General features: G+C 33.2%; 1 protein-coding gene across 1 annotated transcript in view; it reads right to left on the bottom strand.

Annotated features, from left to right (window-relative positions):
* The window catches only part of LOC134253339 (protein hobbit-like), a 48,696-nt gene that overhangs the window by 24,774 nt on the left and 9,584 nt on the right, over window positions 1-14,338 (bottom strand). Inside the window, exons 2-25 of the mRNA XM_062735869.1 lie at window positions 10,832-10,955; window positions 9,847-9,896; window positions 9,276-9,402; window positions 8,241-8,359; window positions 7,063-7,123; window positions 6,783-6,869; window positions 6,484-6,529; window positions 6,293-6,355; window positions 6,117-6,175; window positions 5,917-5,975; window positions 5,682-5,794; window positions 5,526-5,590; window positions 5,214-5,386; window positions 3,383-3,537; window positions 3,119-3,264; window positions 2,630-2,897; window positions 2,082-2,188; window positions 1,880-1,966; window positions 1,581-1,692; window positions 1,017-1,131; window positions 802-913; window positions 626-714; window positions 337-406; window positions 4-105 (exon numbers count right to left, since the gene is read on the bottom strand). Of these exons, the coding sequence (XP_062591853.1) occupies window positions 4-105; window positions 337-406; window positions 626-714; window positions 802-913; window positions 1,017-1,131; window positions 1,581-1,692; window positions 1,880-1,966; window positions 2,082-2,188; window positions 2,630-2,897; window positions 3,119-3,264; window positions 3,383-3,537; window positions 5,214-5,386; window positions 5,526-5,590; window positions 5,682-5,794; window positions 5,917-5,975; window positions 6,117-6,175; window positions 6,293-6,355; window positions 6,484-6,529; window positions 6,783-6,869; window positions 7,063-7,123; window positions 8,241-8,359; window positions 9,276-9,402; window positions 9,847-9,896; window positions 10,832-10,955 (2,509 nt within the window). The remainder of the gene's footprint in view (window positions 1-3; window positions 106-336; window positions 407-625; window positions 715-801; window positions 914-1,016; window positions 1,132-1,580; window positions 1,693-1,879; window positions 1,967-2,081; window positions 2,189-2,629; window positions 2,898-3,118; window positions 3,265-3,382; window positions 3,538-5,213; window positions 5,387-5,525; window positions 5,591-5,681; window positions 5,795-5,916; window positions 5,976-6,116; window positions 6,176-6,292; window positions 6,356-6,483; window positions 6,530-6,782; window positions 6,870-7,062; window positions 7,124-8,240; window positions 8,360-9,275; window positions 9,403-9,846; window positions 9,897-10,831; window positions 10,956-14,338) is intronic.

Here is a 14,338-nt window from a genome sequence, read left to right on the forward strand (position 1 = left end):
TACCTTAGCTTTGATCCTGAGATCAGGAGGGAGTTTACTGTCCACTGTAAATGGCTTCTTTTGTATGTTGTGAACCAACTTCCACCATTTAAACAAATTGACAAACTTAAAAACAAAAAAAAAACATACATGTAAAATTAATTTTAATTCTGTTTGAATGGTAGATAAAGCTGTCATAGATATCATCTCACATACAGGATCATCATTAACTTCTGTATCTCTTGCCTTTTGGATCGGTTAATTGTAATTTTGACTTCTTTATATGCCCTTGATTGACAAACATAAATGTCTCTCCTTGGTATCAATCTAAACTCTTTCACTAAATTTTTTTCTTACCTCATCAAAGCACTCAGCAAAGTTGTAGTTAAAGGGAAAGAAAACCTTAAAGGTTGAAAATGATATATTCCTGCAAAATAATGCAGAAATAAATAAATTTTTAATGCTGCATGAACATATTTGCAATCACTCAAAAGAGAAATTAAAATATGCTCAGCCAATACAGCCATCAAAGGATATTTATTCCGTACAGAAACATATATGTCTAGAATATTTTAATGTGCCATTTTTGAGCACTTACATCCTGTGGCATACATTTAAAGTCAAAATTACAAAATTATGAACTTGCCAGGAACGGTTAGATTGTAATGTGAGATCCCCAAAAATAGATCTTTCCTTCATTAAGAACGAATCTCCCATAGCAGCAAACAACACTTCCTGAAAAGAAATATTTGTTACACTTCACTTTACATATTTAAATGTATGAATCTTCTTTGATTGCACAGTAAATCTGACCTGCCTTACCTCTATATGGAAGACTTTGTGTTTATCACACTGAATGACTAAATTCTTGATCTCCATTAGGACTTCCACCACAGATCTTTTGAAGACCAGGCCCTCCACCAATAGAGTTACACTGAAAAGGACAAGGAACAAGTTTACAACTACAGCTGCACATGTACTGGAATGTATCAGTGACAGGGGAAATTCTAGATAGATGAATGTACTTCAAGACTTACGTTCTTTTGTGTGCCAGTTTCAGTGTGAGAGACACTCTAGCTGTAACCCCCACATTGATCTTCATTTTAATCTCCGCCGAGGTGTTCTTTAAAAGTGGACTTGGCTTCTTAAATTCTGGAATAAAAATCAGGTCATTATTTACTGTCCTAGAGCAGAAACACTTGGCTAGTTATTAAACTAAGAGAGAAATGCCATGATTAGCATTGGGGCAACTGAATTTTTGAATGAAACTGGTGGTTAAAAACAAGACACACAGTTTAATGGCTTTTCGTATTTAAGATTATACTTGAGGGGAGACGTAAGGTTCTTGATGTATTATAAACTTTTGTACCGTCAATCTGCTGAGTTTGACATTTAAGTTCCATTGCATTTGATAATATACATGTTCTTCAAGCAGCATATTTTTTTGAGAATGGTAACAAGTTCATCATTATTTTTTTTAAACAAATCCTTCCAATAGTTTCCGAGAAATGGTCCAGACAAAAACTTGTCTACAGACAGACAGACAAGCTGATTCCATTATACCCCCAGGAACTTCGTTTGCAGGGGGTATAATAAAATACCTTTGAATTTTGCTACGAGTTCCTTCGTATCTTCCAGTGCCTGAATAATACACATATGATGACCAGTCTCCCAGTGGCAAGACAAACTCTGGGTCACCTTTACGTCCAATGTCTGGAAAGATTACATCAACAGCTAATAAGAAATCATGAAATCACATTTTATAAGCACCTTAACTAAAACAAAAATTGTCTAAGAAATTGTGATGTCCATGTCCATGGTAATCTTTGAATTACAGTAAATAATCTGACCGTCTGATAAAATTTCTAAACTAATTGTAATATAGAATTTCTAAACTCACATTGCGAGTATGTGATAAAACAATTTCCACTTTTTGAATGTGGACAGCTGGACTGCGAAGGTCACTGGAACTCTGTAGTTTTACAAACTGTAACAAAGTGAAGCACAAAAAGATCATAATGAACCGAAACACCCAAAAAAAAGCACCTACACTCTGTAAAACAGAAAAAAAAAGATGTCTCACAGATGTCCTCAATGCTTACTTGATCTTTGAGTTGAACAGCCATGACCTTGACCCCTTCGATAGCCATGTCTATCTGTGAAGGTTGTCTACACACAATAATGCTGTCCACTCGTAGCATCAAGCCAACTACAATATAAAGTTGAAATATTTTTTTAGGGATGACAACGTTTAACCAGCTAACCAACTAATCAATCAGAAACATGAAAGCTAATTACAATTTCTATAACTGGTAAGTCCATAATTTTTGCAAAATAAACAATTTTTTAAAAATATTTCTTTCTTTTAAAATTTAATCTCTTTGGTAGAGTGTTTAAAACTGAAATGCTGCCTATAATCAATTGAACAATTCATTTTCCACCATCTAAACATGTCCCAACATTTTTAAAAAATATATCCCTAAATGCTTAAGTTTAAAATATCTCTGTAAAAAATATTCTACCTGCATTACTGGGTAACACAAAACAGCTTATTTTCTACTCAAAATGCGGAAATATTTCAAGAGGTACTGAGAAGGCAAAAAAAAATTGCAAAACAAATTATCAAATGTTTGTCTGACCAAGCTCTCACCTTTATAATTATTAGTGATGAACACACTTGTGTTAGATGCTTCAAAGTTGATAGTGACCTTTAAATTGGCAGGTACTTTCCATGCTGTATTTCCTGACATTGGAGCCCTGGATGAGGACCTTGGTAGATTGATCTCCCCTGAGTAGGAGCGCGATCTCTGTAGGGAGCTCAGAAAGCTGAGGAGGACATTGACGGTGTTGGAGGACCACTCTAGCTGTCCATTCATCACGATCGCTGTCACCTCCACCTCACTCCCCGACTTCATCATCTGACGTACCAAATATTACATAGTGTTACATGTACTTATAGGTAACATGAAAATATTATACAGGTATTCTGGAGATCCATATTATTTTTTAATTTTTTCCCATCATTTGCAATCTCACATACCACAAACTGTGTGCCTGGCCAGTGCCTACTTCTGTTGAAGTGATACTAACCTTGAGAACCAGTTTATCTATGTAGTCCCAGTAACGAAGTGGTACTAACCTTTAGAACCAGTTTATCTATGTAGATGGGGTGGTCCCAGTAATGATGCTGGTGATGCAGTGTGTCGGGTGTGACTGTGCTCTCCATATGTTGACAGTACACCGTATTTACCTCCACCTGACAGGAGAGGTCCTGCTGGACGTCTCCTGTTGGAAACAAAGTTTTAAATTTATGGAGTCATTTGTACAATCATGACATATATTTTGACATGTAAATATAAAACAGTACTCAAGATAAGTTTGACAAAATAAACCTGAGACTAACCTGCCACTCCAGGAAAGACAGTGAATGAGAATTGTGTGGAGAGGACACCAAAATGAAGACCAGAACAGATAGCAGATGACACAGCAGACGACACATCATTTAAATTAACAACACATGAAATCTCACGACTGTGTAGAAAATCCCGCAGTTTGGATCTGGAAATGCATGCATGTCAAAATAATTCAGAAAAGAGCATATTTTCTTTACATCAATAAAGTGCACCAGTCACAGTATGAAACACCAATAAAATAAACTGCTTTTTAAATTTCTCTCAATTTGTTTCATAATATAACCAATTTTTACACCAAAAATACATTTCCATTTGACATTCAAAAGAAATCCTTTTGTGTAATACATCAAAATATCTTCGATGAAAAATTTTTCTGGAAATCTAGATGAGGGAGATATCTGGAAGTGTAACAATATACTTGCAAGGACATATCTGGATGAATTACATGTAAGTAGATATCTGGATGTGTTATGTGTAGGGAGATATCTGAATGTTACCTGTAGGGAGATATTTGGATGTTGTTTTCAGGGAGATATCAGGATAATGATATCTATAAAATTCTTGAAATGTTACCTTTAGGGAGATATCTGGATGTGTTACTTGAAAGGAGATATCTGGTTCGATTGACTGTCAGGAGATATCTGGATGTGTTTTCTGTAGGGAGATATCTGGATGTTTCTTGTATGGAGATATCTGGATGTGTTTTTTGTAAGAAGATATCTAGATGTGTTTTTTGTAAGAAGATATCTGGATGTTTCTTGTATGGAGATATCTGGATGTGTTATCTGTCTGGAGATATCTGGATGTGTTTTTTGTAGGGATGTCAAATCGGTCAATTTTTGATACTCGGTTATGTGTTTTTTGTAAAAGTGTAAATAAATATGAACAAGTTTATTGATGACTGTAAAACATTGTAAACTCTTGTAGAAATAAAACCGATGGGAGGTTACCTGCAAATGCGTTGTAACAATTATGACCACTTTGTAAGAAATTTAATCTAACATTTTTTTGTAAATTTTTTATCAAATAAATACGAGAAATAAAATCATAAATGGTTCACAGTGTTTTTGTTCCGTAAGTGTTCGCTATGTTTGACGTCCAAGTTGTCTGAGCTACATGTACGGTATAAACTTGATCAACTTATCCTATAATTAACAGAGCGGATTTATACGATCTTCGTACACTTTTTGATCCTAGATTTCATAGAATTACGATATGTTATGTTGTAGTTTTGAGCAACGATGGACATAAGATTTTTAAAGCATTTGTCTTCAACCATTTGCATTAATTGGCATGCAATCAGACGCATCCAAATCAACAATCGCACTTGCAATATCGTCTGTCTCTTTCCCGAAAATTTACGGCTTCTTGGAAAATTGACAAAATTATTTAATTTATTCAAATATAATGGACCTTAAACGATGTTCAATGAAAACAAATAATTAAAGCAAACTAAATATAGGGAGGTATCTGGACGAGATTTTGTAAGAAGATATCTGGATATATTACATATAGGGAGATATCTGGATGATTCTTGTATGGAGATATCTGGATTGTTGTCCGTATGGAGATATCTGGATGTGTTTTTTGTAAGAAGATATCTGGATGTGTTTTCTGTAGGGATATATCTGGATGTGTTTCTTGTAAGGAGATATCTGGATGTGTTTTTTGTAAGAAGATATTTGGATGTGTTTTCTGTAGGGATATATCTGGATGTTTCTTGTATGGAGATATCTGGATGTGTTTCTTGTAGGGAGATATCTGGATGTGTTATATGTAGGGAGATATCTGTTACATGTGGGAGATATCTTGATGTGTTACCTGTAGGGAGATGATGGTTGACTAGAGTTGGTAGACATTGTTGATAATTGGGAGGAGGAGCGTCCCTCAGTTAATCGACAGACCACACTGCTCCAATATTGCACTTCATCGTGATGATAATGAAAGTAGCCTCCATGGACAGCTAAAGAACTATCTACAGAGTCACCCCCAACCTGAAAATCACAACGTGTTTACATGATATATAATGAGTAATTAGCTGGAAACTCCGGCTATTTTCAGAGCTTCTTGTTTAACATGTAAAAAATAATTAAATAAACTTCTCTGAAAAATGAGAATTTATAAAGATGATACCTTGCACTTGATTTTCATTTTTTCTAAATCGGCAAATCTGGCTTGTGGAGATTTTGTATGAAAGTCTGGAAGAGGAAAACAAAATATACTGAATGTACAATGTAACTAAGAAGTCAATAGTGTGATATTAATAAATATGATAATGTAAATACTTACCATCTATAATAATGTTAAGAACTGCTTCCTCACTGCTGTTAGTATTAACTTCATGTAAACCCTTCCCTTTGAAGAATTCTGTATGGAACATTCTCAGACTAATACTTAGTGTTCTACAAAATAATGCCACAAATTACTTCAAAGTTCAAGCCATAAAATAACACGAGATTTTACTTCACTAGGTAATCACAAATTAATCTTATGCACGATATAAGATGTTAAAAATTTATATTACCTTTGTTTATTATCCCTAACTATCACTGTGTGTAAATCTGTAACATCAATTCCAATTTCCTGTTGATGATAATGATAAATACAAAAAGTTAAAGAAATATACATTTTAACTTATAGTTTAGAATGTTCTTTTCGTTAATTTTATGTAACATTTGTGAGATAATCATCACTTTATTACTAATTATTACAATGGTCTCTTACATTTGGAATTATTTGTTCTAATGGAATCTTTGAGGCAAGGTTTTGGCTGGAAGGTCTTTCTGAAAAATCGATGTCTTCTTTATATACCAGACCAACAATAAGCAATAAATCTTCATTGTGAATCAAATCCTTATTAAGTTCTTAATTAATTTTACCTTCGTTATGTTACATCTTACCTTCTCTGGTTAATGCATTGGCAAGGCGAGATCGGCGGACATCTTGTAAACTTGTTAAAAAAGCTGTAAAATACAATTATAGTGTTTGTCTTAAACATTGAGAGCATTACATGTAAACACTGTAACTTACAGCAAAGAGCAAAGACAAAGAGCATGTTCACAGATTTGTTACCAAAAATTGAGTTCCTTACCTTCTGTCATCATTGCTTGTGGTTTCTCCACCAAAATTCTTGCTGACTAAAGAAAACCATAGGAAACACCAATGCATAAAATTCTTCCTTACAAAATTTACATGATGAAATAACAAATTTGAGAGAAATTTATATTCTGCACTATTTTTTAATGTTTAATACTATTTTCCTTCAAACTGGATTTACTTCTATAATTCCTATCATTTTACACAATACAAATACATATATGTACTATACATTGAGTTTTTTTATTGGATAAATCTTGGTAATTCAGAGCATCTACAGATCTATAAATTTACTTTAATTTTTGTGTTGCTGTGTAGGAGACCTGTGACATGGATTAACTTCCAGGAGGCTTCCGCTAGACATGGCTCTATATTCTCTGTCTGTAAAGGAGATTGTTTAATTTCAGACAATAGTTCATAACTTGATTTGGATAAGAAATTATGATGATGGATGATGAATGTTGAGTCATTTCAAAAATAGCAAAGTTCTCTTAAGTTTTCTAAATATACTATACATATGAGAATATATTTTTTAAACACTAATATGAGAATATAAACATGTAGGTAGACTCACTGTCTGGGCACTGCGTAAGGCCTGACATTTTACACTGTCTACATCAAATGTCAGCTGATAGCTTCAAAACAAATAATTAGGTTGATTACAAAAATGGAAAAGGAAAAATAATTTCAACAATTGTAATCAGCAAGATTCTTATTTATAACCAAAAACATAATTCAAAGAAAAGTCTATCTTTAAAACAAAATGTTCCTTATAAGGGAAAAATACACTACATCAACGGGTTTCCTTCAATAATTCTATCACACTTCAATGGCTAAAATAATCCATAGCTAAGTCAATCTAAATAAGAAACTTTCCATCTTTAAGCCTCAGTCAGATATCTCTTTATCATCCATCAGTGTCCATCAGTGTCTCATAACCTACTATCCATAAATCACTGTTTATCAGATACCTACCAGTATACAGTTACTCTTCATTTATATAACAAATTCAATAATCAGATATCCACCAATTCTCAGTCACTCTTCATCAGATACCAACCACAACAAAGCTTCTCAATCAGATATCCAACATCTCTTAGTCCCTCCTAGTCAGACATCTATCATACATAGTCACTTTGATACAGATACCTCCCATACACTTTAAACCGATATCGATCATCTCTCAGTCACTTTTAATCATCTACCATGGAATAGTCACTTAGTTGGATATCAACCCATAAAACTGTCATTTTTAAGCAGATATCAATCATTTCTAAGTCAATCTTAATCAGATATCCACCAATTCTCAGTCACTCTTAGTCAGTCATCTACCATACATAGTCACTTTCAGTCAGATATCTACAGTCACACAGTCACTCTTTTACAGATATCAATTATCTGTCAGTCATTTCAAACAGATATCAACCAATTCTCAGTCACTCTTTGTCAAATATCTACCATACATAGTCATTTTAAACAGATATTGATTATCCTTCAGTCATTTTAAACAGATATCCATCGATTCTCATTCAATCTTAGTCAGATATCTCTTAAACATAGTAACTCTTATACAGATATCCACCATAAAAAGACACTCTAAAACCAATATCAATCATCTTTCAGTCACTTTTTAATCAGATATCCCCTAATTCAATTAGATACTCACCAGCCCTCTGTCACAGTGATACCTAAGTTGACTCTTTACTCACCAGCCCTCTGTCACAGTGATACCTAAGTTGACTCTTTACTCACCAGCCCTCTGTGACTGTGATATCCAGGTTGACAGAGTCACTTTTCACGTGGACAAGGCAGTCTTGTATCATTGTATTCAGTAACAACACAGTGAGATTAGAGATTTTCAGTCCTAAAAACTTAAAAGAGAACCAGAATTTTATTTAACGGAGAGGTCATGACTTCATTACTCAATGGCACGTGTATTGCAAAGATGATAAAAATATATGCTTTCTTTTTCTGGCCAGATAGCAAATTTTGATAAAGTACTAGTAAAGTTTCTTTTTCTAAATTAAAAATAGAGATGTGATGTGGCACAAAGAAAATATGGCAAAAATAACCCTATTAATTAACAATATGTATTTGGCCATTTATTTCCAAAGAAATCTTTGTCTGGGCATACTTATAGTGTGTATAAGAATTAAAATGGCAATCCAAACAAATTGTGGTGTGGTGTACCATGGAATTACGACCCCATGGGTAAAAAGTAAGCTTAAAGTACATGTACATGAAGTTAGATAAAAATTACTTAAATGAGCATTGTGGGAGAAACAAGTAGTACAACGGAGAAACAATGTGATTCAAGATCAAATGGAACAAAAGAGCAAATTAAATTCACAGACTATCTTGTAAGAAAACTTAGTTTTTTTTTCAATGAAAATTTTGCCTCTTTATAAATCAGTAGCAATTACTTTGGGGCAAATGTAACTATTTCATGTAAGACAATGTTTCTTAAGGATATTACCTGACTATAGCAAGCTGGTTTGGTTACAGACAATGTTTCTTAAGGATATTACCTGACTATAGTAAGCTAGTTTGGTTACAGACAATGTTTCTTAAAGACATTACCTGACTATAGTAAGCTAGTTTAGGACATTACCTGACTATAGTAAGCTAGTTTAGGACATTACCTGACTATAGTAAGCTAGTTTAGGACATTACCTGACTAGAGTAAGCTAGTTTAGGACATTACCTGACTATAGTAAGCTAGTTTGGTTACAGACAATGTTTCTTAAGGACATTACCTGACTATAGTAAGCTAGTTTAGGACATTACCTGACTATAGTAAGCTAGTTTGGTGATGACAGACTTCCTCTCCTGAGATCGAGGAGTGGATCCTTGTTCTTCGTGGTGGACATCAGCCTGTACTCTTATGTCCTCTATACATATCACTAGGGGTTTCCTGATTGGATAATGAGTTTTGTAATATTACACTTATTAAACTGACAGTTATAAACAAATAAATTCAGGAATTTCACAGCTCTATTCTACGAAAAAGCTTTTGATGAATACAAAGACACACTCTAAACTGAAATTTTTTCTTCATTTTCAAACTTAGTTTTATTTTTGTATATGTCAAGGACACAAAAGTACTATGGTGGAACTTTGGTATCTCAACTCGGATATCTCGAATACCATGGATTTGTCGCAGTGACGCATAAGTCCCAACCACAAATTCTTTAAGTATTTTACCCTCAATATCTCGAATCCCCGGATATTTCGAAGTTTTTTCTCAGCCCCATTAGAATTGAGATAACAAAGTTTGACTGTATTTAAAAAAGTTTTGGTTTTATGAGTCTGATATCTTACTAAGTTTCTGTTAAAATTTTGATACACTTTAACTTACTTCACCTCTTGGTTAAAAAACACACTGGACAGCCAGGCTCTTTCTATCTCCTGTTTCAAGAAAATGTATGCTTGAGAGAATTATAGAGCAAAAGTCATTCTATATATAGCTCATTTTTTTACTTTGACCTTAGTAATGCCCTTGACCTAAAATAATGCTATAACCCTATGAAATAGTAAGTCCCTATCATATAGTTTAAAATTAATGCAATAAATCAAATACTCTATGTCTTAAAGCTCTTCAGATGGTACTGTGGCAATTAGCTGCAGATCTGTAACGCTATGATTTCATTTATTTGTCTTTGACCATAACACTTGACCTAAAATAATGCTATAACCCGAAATAAAGCAAAAAAAGGTGCAAGCTCTTTTACTGTGGCGGCGCAATATTTGTCTTTTTTTGTGCATTTTTGGGGAGAATTTCTCCACTTTCCAGCATCTGTCAATTAACTACCTTTCACTCCCTAATTCTAGGCACATTATTTAACTAATCTGTATAGTTTATCCATCTCCCAATCCTTTATAGTCGTCTCTACAAGTGATAAACTCGCTTGATTAAAATTATTTGTTAGATTGCTGAAAATTTACTTCAAGAGAGTTTATTGCCTGTAGAGACAAAAATAAATGGTTGGGAGGTGGATAAAATATACATATTGGCTACAGGATGTGTCTAGAATTAGGGAGTGAAAGGTAGTTGATTGACCAATGCTAGAAAGTGGAGAAATCCTCCCAAAAAGTGCGCAAAAAATATTGCGCCATAAATTACACATTTTTTGCATTACGGGATCTGTAGCATTATGGTCAAAGACAAATACATCTATATAAAGCAATAGAGATCTGCAGCTACATGGCAATAGTCTTGAGTTTTCAAATTCTGCGAAAGAGTTTAACTTCATAAGCAAATTTATTTTGAGACATAGACCATAAAAATTCCCACTGCTATAACATGTGAGGTATTGAGGGTACAGATATTTGCACCAACTCACCACAGAGAGGCCTTTTTTTATGGTTATCTGGACTTTTTTACAGCTGAAGAGGCCCACACTTCCTATCTTCACAAGGACCCCTCCATATCGCTGGAGCAGCCACTGAGCCAACCAAGCTAACAATCTGTAACAATAATACAGAATTCAAATTGCAAACAACTAACAACACATACAGTAACAAGAGGCCCATACGCCACAACATTCATCTGAGAAACCATGGTCTTTCTTGATCTTCATCAGCAGATTCTTTATCTTAATTTATAAACCCAAGGATTCTCCATGCCAAGTTTGGTTGAAATTTGCCCAGTTATTCTGGGGAAGATGAAAATGCATAAAATTTACGTGGATGACGACAATGGCAACAACATTGATGACAAACAATGAACAGATTTTGATTCAGTAAAGTTCAGCTCAGGTAATGTCTAGTGCAAGGATACGAACAATAAAAGACATACAGTGAAATCACAAATTTTCGTGGGGGTTTAAATTTCGTTGTTTTCGAGGTATGTAGAGACCCACGAATTCATGTCCACCACAAAATGTAAAATGTTACATACATAACTACTCAACAATTTTTCATCCATGAATTCAAATCCCCACGAACCAAGAGTTTTTACTCGAACCACGAAATTTTGACCCCACGAAAATATGTGATTTTACAGTATACAGTAAAACATGGCTACACATGTGCAATATCCCAATGCATGAATAAGAATGATTTTTTTTTTCAAATACATATAATTCATCATAACAGACAAGTTTGTAATATTTCATTCATTATAAGCATGTTTTCTGTAAACATGTTTTATTTTATACACATATTTTCTAATGTAGTATTTGTGGGTTATGTACTCTTTAACATGGTCATTAAAAAGCACTACAAATCTTAACATGTATATACATGTAAATTCCATGAATATCTTTAAAATTTTGGAGAACTTCTAAGCAATGGCACTAAAATAATTACTGCTATGAAGCAGCATTCTTTTGTCAACCATATACATTGTTCACCCTTTCACATCCATTAAACTTCTACTATACTGTATGTTTTGCATGTATTATGTAAATAAGTGCAATTACAGTAAATTTTGTCTAATCTCAAATACCACTGGTTCTATGGAAATCTAGTGGATAAGAAACCATTCTGGATTAAACATTTTATACATATGAATGAACATTGAAAAGGATTTTTTTAAGTAACAGGATTTTTTTAAGATTTCATTGTAGGCAAGATTTTGGAAGTTTTACTGTACTTGTTTTGTTAATGTATTTGATATATTTTCTTGTCAACAGATCTATTTTAACTCTCTTTTTAACATCATTTTATTATTTTTTAAAATTTTATTTATTCATTTTTTTTTTTTTGGCATCAAACTCTTGCTGCTTTTGACATGTTTAAATATACAGAAGTTTGTATTTAGAAATAATCTAAATTGGATTACAATTTCAAAGCTTAACTTAACAAAAGGTTATATTTTACAAGAGTTAGTAACTGTAGTCACAAAAAAAAAAACAGAAAGAAATAAGATCAAAGATATTTAAATTAAGTTGCATGTGTGCAACAGTTATGAACTATCTTCTTTGATATCAAATAGATTGAATGTATCTTTGAATAGACACTCTATGAAACACATATTATAAAAGCCATAAAATCTTTTAAAGTTTTGCACTTATGAACAAGTGAAGAAATATGTCTCCAACGAAATTGCTTTAGAAGATGCTACAGTTATTAAGAGTTATTTTTAAAGGTATAATCCTCAGACATTCTATTCATGAAATAAATGTGTAATGAGTAATATATAAACGGTCGACACATGCATTTCCATTCATTTTCTGGTTTACTGGCATTCAAACCAACCAACCATAAAGGCAGCGTCCCCCGATCGTTAATCATGCCCTTTACATTCACTTACATCTCAAACCATTGTACATCAAAAGACCTAACAGACACTTTTTTAATGCAAGAATTAATGACTGCCTACATGATTGATCACTGATGGGATAGATTGTATTGAGAATATTGTGAACTGCTTTTCTGCTGTATAACATCACTGCAATAGGCTGCTACATTTTTAATACTATTGATCCCATCAGTGAGACTATTAGCTAAAAGCTTGTACGAGAGAAATATGTTGGTATTGGACAAACTCATATTAATCCCTAATTTGAAAACTAATAATATACGTGATATTTCAATCAATAACATGTCTAATGTTGCAGTATACCAAAATATGTTTATTAAAAATTAGCAGGGGAAAAAAATTAAAAGTTGTAACACAAGACCCTTCTTATTCCAATAAAACCTATCTATGGTATTACAGCCTGGTTAAAAACTAATATTACATGGTGGGTGGAATACTTATTTTCCATACTTTGCTTCAGCGTCTTAATAGCACGACTTTGAAGATAGTCCAGCTATTTATGCCTGTTGCTAAAAGCTGTGAATTTATGTATCTGTCTAATCAATAGATATGTACTGTTAATCAACGGTTTAAGAACCTGCAATACACCAGACTAAAACTCGTGTTATTCTGTAATATACTGGAGACCACAAAGCTATCTCGCCTTAGTACTTACAGCCTCTGCTGATTAAAATAACCCCGTCATCTGACACTGTACGTCTAGATTTTTATTTATATGTGGTTTCCATGATGTGAAACAGATGGGGATTAAAGATCTGCTTTAGAGGACATTTGTGTGCAGTGTAAACTAGATGCTCATATGTTATACTGAAATGAAAGAACATATACAGTGTAGCACTCTGAGTGTGCTGGCCTTAGATTTGATACAGGAACCACTGCACCACTTGGCCATATATACACATATATAGTAATTTCAGAATGTATGGAAACATCAAGTAAAATTGGTAGATTTTTTGCATCATTGTCATTCATTACTGGGTATTTCTCTGAAGAATATGAGACATATTGCTCACTGACCAGTTACTACAGCAGACAGAGTTTTTCGTTTTGTTTTTAAATCTGTCATAGCTAGCTCCTGTCTTAAAAAATCCATAAAAATGGATTAAGTCATAATCAATTTTGAACTTCAATGGGGAAAAAATGGGGCAATCATGGTTATCAATTATTAAACTAGACAAATACAGAAAAAAACACTGTAATCATGGTAATGCAAACAGTTATGTCTTTATTTTAAAGTGCAGTAAATGCAAACAGCAATCAGTTATATTGTTTTCTTATGTAAATGTTCAGTGTTCACTTTCAGTTATTAGTATTTTGACAATATGTATATTAGTTTATAAATTATGTAAGCATTTTTTTACTCAAACTCAGCAAAATATGTTTTTAAATTCCACTCATGTTTTGTATTTGTTTGACATTTCAAATGCTTCACAGTTTATCTCAATCATTATCAGTATGTATGTACATATATCATCATTATCTGGAGAGATCACTTTTATTCTGATCTCATAGCATCTTCCTGATAGCTTAATAACAAGTACCCTCTCTCTCTCTCTCTCTCTCTCTCTACCAGGCATGAAAAAGT

This window comes from Saccostrea cucullata, unplaced genomic scaffold, assembly GCF_032062105.1.
Source record: "Saccostrea cucullata isolate Sc308-1 unplaced genomic scaffold, CSIRO_AGI_Scuc_v1 ctg176, whole genome shotgun sequence".
NCBI lineage: Eukaryota > Metazoa > Mollusca > Bivalvia > Ostreida > Ostreidae > Saccostrea > Saccostrea cuccullata.